This window comes from Grammomys surdaster, unplaced genomic scaffold, assembly GCF_004785775.1.
Source record: "Grammomys surdaster isolate TR1022 unplaced genomic scaffold, NIH_TR_1.0 1053, whole genome shotgun sequence".
Lineage (NCBI taxonomy): Eukaryota > Metazoa > Chordata > Mammalia > Rodentia > Muridae > Grammomys > Grammomys surdaster.
Window position 1 is genome coordinate 1 of NW_021605472.1, and position 5,009 is coordinate 5,009.

Genomic DNA, 5,009 nt, shown 5'->3' on the forward strand with positions numbered 1-5,009 from the left:
CTGTCTCAGGACCCAGAACTCACTCACAGCTCTGCACAGCAAATCTCTTATCATGAAAAAATGCAGGAGTGTGACAGGTTATTCATCTGTTATCCTTATTGCACTGCAGCTTCAAGCAGAGCAACAAGGTACACTTGCCCACAATTCAGGGACTCACAAAAGACTAACGTCACAGAGTACTTGTGCCTAGACAGAGCAATGAACAACTGCATCCCATGAGGTGGGTGGCTGGTTGGGAGGATGGATTAGAAAGGTTCTGGGATAAAGCAAAGATGGATCCAATGTGCAAATGTCATCAGACAGGATTAGCCGAACTCAGATGCTTGTCCCTACCTGATGGTATTGGGTCTGGAGTTTGCTGGTCTTTTCCTGTTCATCTTTATCGTTCTGGTTGAAGTCAACCAAATATTTCAGGATTACATTCAAGTCAACCTGTACTGTCATGATCTCCTGGTTCAGTGCATCCAAATCCTCCTTTACAAAATTCTTCTCTGTCATTATCCGGTTATGCAGGTTGCTGGAAACAACATCTACATAGTAAGATCCTGCAGCCTCCTACTTCCTCCCATTACTACTTCCAGGTCCCATTAACTCCACCAGGACCCCGGTTCCCATGAGGATCTAACACACTATAACTCACACATCCATCACAGCTGCACAAACAGCAAACAGCCAATTCAGGGAAGAAAAAAATGATCTCTACATCCCAAATACCAATAAGGTCCATGTCTCTCCAAAAGAAAGAGGGATCTCCATCTATCTATGACAGCCCACTGCATTGAGGCAACATCAACTAACTAGTAGGGGGGCAAATACCATCAACGTAGGTCAGTAGAACCAAGGAGAGGGCATACTATCTATGTGTTCCATCGCACTCAGCTGGGTAACACCCTGCCTAAGCCCCAGAGGCAGAGTACTGCATAATAAACCTCTCAGGAACTGAACCACAGTTCTATCCAGAGGCTCCTGGGGATGCCTGAACAAGGTTGGGAGGTGTGACAGTCTCTTTCAGACTTATGAAGACAGAGTCCAAAAGCCCAAGGCACACTGATGGCTAAAAGGCTGAAGGGAGAGACACAGACCTTCAGACTCTCTAGTCCAGTCACAAAGTAATGCAGAAATGGCCATTCCACACCTGGTGGTCTCCCTGACCAGTACTTACCTATAGAAGTTAGTCTCCTTCTTGAGCTCCTGGAGGTTTTCACGGGAGTTGACTGTATCTATCTCTATGCTGTGCAGAAATGACATCACCTTCTTCTCCTTGTACTTCAATAGCTCATACTGTGGATCTAGCCTGCGGAAGGGCCTGGCCCCAGGAAGACAGAACTCCATGAACATGGGCTTTCAGGAACACATGAACTCAGCTTGAGTCCTGTACTACCCCAGGCCGGGAAAGCCATTTTCTTGACTCTATGTACTGGCATCTTCTTCACCTTTGGAAACTTGTTATCCTGGCCCCAGGGCAGCAGAAGTTAGGCATCCAGATGGAGGGTGCCCTGGCTCCCTATATTCACTCAGTAAGGATGGAGGGCAATCTAGAGAGGTATGGTCTCAAGAGCCTAGGCCACAAGTATTTGTTCAGCAGAAACCTGTGACTGTATTTCACCTGTTTTCATAAAAGAGATTCTACATCTTGGATAATTAAAGTGTACAGACAGACATTACACATAATTCTGGAGATGAGACAAGGCATTTCCACAGCTTTATAATCTGCCCAAGGAATACAAATCTATGGACAACTGTGACAACTTAGGCAAAGAGCATTGCTATGTATAGAGGGGGCTCCCAGATCTCAGCACTCACATCACCTTGAAACTGGTTTACAGGTAAATCTCCAGGCCAAGTCACAGAAACAAAGATTACAAAGCATGGACGGAAATGGAAACATACAAAACATATGCACATGTAGGTGCAGATGTACACACACACACACACACACACACACACACACACACACACACACATAGACTCACAAAATTGGACTAACTCACAAGAATGAGAAGAGGAACCAGAGTCAGAGAATGAGAAAGAGGAACAGAGACAGAAAACGAGAGAGCACAATGAGATGCAGAGGAAATGCATGCAACAATACTGCCTCAGAGTATAAGGCACACAGACCAAGACTACCAAGACAGTCGTGAGCCTCAGGCCTTCTCCTCAAGCACTGAGATGAACAATGTGGGACCAGGCCCCTCCAGCTTCTGCCAGGAGCATCCAGCACTCAGTCACCTGCCAGCCAAGTACAAAGACTCACCACAAACAGCCCCTAGAACTTCACAAAGTCACAGCTTCTTAAGGGCTTTCCAAAGGCATGCTGGGAACTCATTCTCTACTACCTCTATCCCTGACTTCTTTACCCAGACCACAAGTTCAACTTTTCATTGGAGGAAGCAGAAGAGTGCATTTCCCAACTCACTCCTGACCAAGCTTCAGGTAATGTCTCTCCTCTAAGAAGTATTTAGGGACATGAGGTAGGACACATGGACTTTCTGGAGGTACAGTTTCCTAGAATCCACCACCTAAAATGGAAAAGAGGAGAGTGACATTGCAGACCCCATACTGACAACACAGGGTTTGGAACAATGCACACCTCTTGTTAATGGATCCCTCTGTGAGGAAGATCAGCCGATCTCTCGCTCCATTTGTATTCTGGGTAATGAATTGCAGCTCTTCTGTCAGCCTCTCCTCTTCCTCCATGGCCACCTTCTTGATTAGGACACTTTCAGGGGATGATGTCCGTCTGCGAACCTCTGCAGGTAGAGTAAACCCAATGAACTTCCATACTGAGAATGAATAGAGTGTATTCAGACCACCCTGAGGCCAAAACACAAGGAAAACTTGCCTGGAACATAAGACACAATTGTCAAATAGTTTGGTTCAGGCTTAAGATACCACCTCAGGGATCTCAGCTCTCCCATCACTCAATAGAGACCAGGAGATGTAAGCAGCCAGGTATTTCCCCTGTCTCCCTACACATGCCTATGATGACCAGAGAGATGGCTTCTCCAGGATTATTGCAGAGTACAACTTGGCTTCAGAGCCCTCAGTCCTGTGGTTTCACAGTCAGATAATAAATTCACTATCCACAGGTCCTTGAGTGCATAGAGTACTCAGATCTCCTACCCTGTTACTCTAGGCCCAGGACATGGGATTAAAATATCATGCAGAGGAAGGACATGGTCAACACACTGATCAGTTCCCCTTACTGAAACACCAAACACCCTAGAAAGGGCAAGAGGATACTGTCTCTGTCTGGGTGTATCAAGTCTGACAGGTGTTTGTTTACAGTAGGGAAATGCTTGCTGCCCAGGACCAGTGATAAAGAAAGCTAAGGTGGGTACTGTCAGGGAGAGGAGGTCAGAGGAACTCTGAGAACATAAGGTTATGGCCAGGAACACAACTCTCTCCCTAGTGCTGTCAGATAGCCACTGAGGCTATAAGAAGCCATGGGAGTGAAGTACAGTGATGCCTTGCCATAAATTGGCATAGGTTAGACCCTCTGTGACTCCTGATGATATCATTCTGTCCCCATGAAAGACCCACAGTACCTCATAAAAGTAAAGACTTGGATTGCACAGAATAACAGCTTTGGACTTGCCCTCTCCTGCCTTAAGGGATAGGGAAAGTAATGTTCTGAAATCCTTCATGTTCAAGAATTGTGATAATCATGGAAATCCTTTTGCTTCCTACAGGCTCCAGTTCCTCTGCCCCATTGATAGAAAGGCCAGCTCAAGCCCACCCCTTCCAGGACTCTCAACATCCACTACCCAGGACTTACGCCACATTCTCCAAGACCACCTCCTTCGTCCTTCATTACTCTCAGGTGAAAGGCCAGCTCCCTTCCTCCTTTCCCTCCTCTCTGTCACATCCATCCTTTCTCTAAAAAAGTCTTCTCAGTCAAGTAAACATGTCTTTACTGTATCCTGTATGTAGACACTGAATGAGTCACTTTGCTGTACTTGCTGTTACTACAACAAGGGTGACATCACAGGGGATGCCAAGGACTCTCTGGGAGACAATAGAATGTCCAAGAACGAACTGCTGATGTCATGGGGTACAGCCTTTGGCTCCCTGCTAATGTTCTCCTGTACTGACAGGAAGGTGAGGGACCCTTTCCTGGAGACTCTCCTGGGACACAGCCATGGAACACCTCCCCTCCTTAGAAAGCCAGAATTTGCTCAAGGCTTGATTAGAAACACCAAAGTAATTCCTGTGTGTGCAACTGAGTGTTTCCTTTCCAAATCTTGTCCAGATAGTCCTTGCCTCATTCCTACCTCCAGTTGTCCTTATTCTGCAATGAACCATTAAAGATGGCTGAGAAATCACACCAGTATGAATGTGGAGGGGGAAAGATGTCCTGCACCATCCTTTACAGTTGTTTGAAAGCACATCTAGGAAGAGCCTGCAGGACAGGTTGCAATGTGGTTGTGTGATAGGAGGTTACACTCATAGAAGCCATGTGCTTAGCATTCGAATGATGCCCCAGTTCCCTTAGGAGAGAGATGTGCATCCATCATGGTGCTGGCAAGAGTGTGGAGATCTCTTGACACAGGAAAGTTAATTAGCAGAGCCACCAATGAAAAAGGCTCTTGGCTGGCTGTGGGGTGCTCCTATCTGCACCAAGGACACCAAAACAGGATTGTGAGACACACCATGTGATTGTATCTGATAAAAGAATATAGTGAACAGAGGTTGAGAAGAATGTTCAGGCAGAGAGTGTAGGACAACACTATAGACATATTTCAGTGTCAGAGTAAGGGACTCCATCTAGTTCAGGATCATGAGTCTCCCCACAAACTACACAAACACTTATCTAGGTCAACAGGAATGGTTTAAGGTATGTACCCCCAACTACTCATTGATCAGATCCATAGCTCAAAATTAGGAGCAAAACCAAGGCCCCAAATATCTTTCTTTTCAACATATAAAGAAAAAATAACTCACAAAATCACAAGGAGCTCATATGTAGCTGCAGGAAGTAACACCTGGTAGTTAGCTCTGACTCATCT

General features: G+C 45.9%; 1 protein-coding gene across 1 annotated transcript; it reads right to left on the reverse strand.

Moving 5' to 3' along the window:
- Positions 1-333: 333 nt before the first annotated feature.
- On the reverse strand, positions 334-3,814 carry LOC114634651 (disks large homolog 5-like; the record flags this gene model as incomplete). The annotated part of the gene is made up of 4 exons (XM_028783240.1): positions 3,779-3,814; positions 2,591-2,814; positions 1,163-1,306; positions 334-517 (listed from the first exon to the last, which is right to left on the reverse strand). Coding segments are annotated over exons 1-4 (588 nt in total), but the record flags the coding sequence as incomplete, so codon positions are not given.
- Between the last annotated feature and the right edge of the window lie 1,195 nt (positions 3,815-5,009).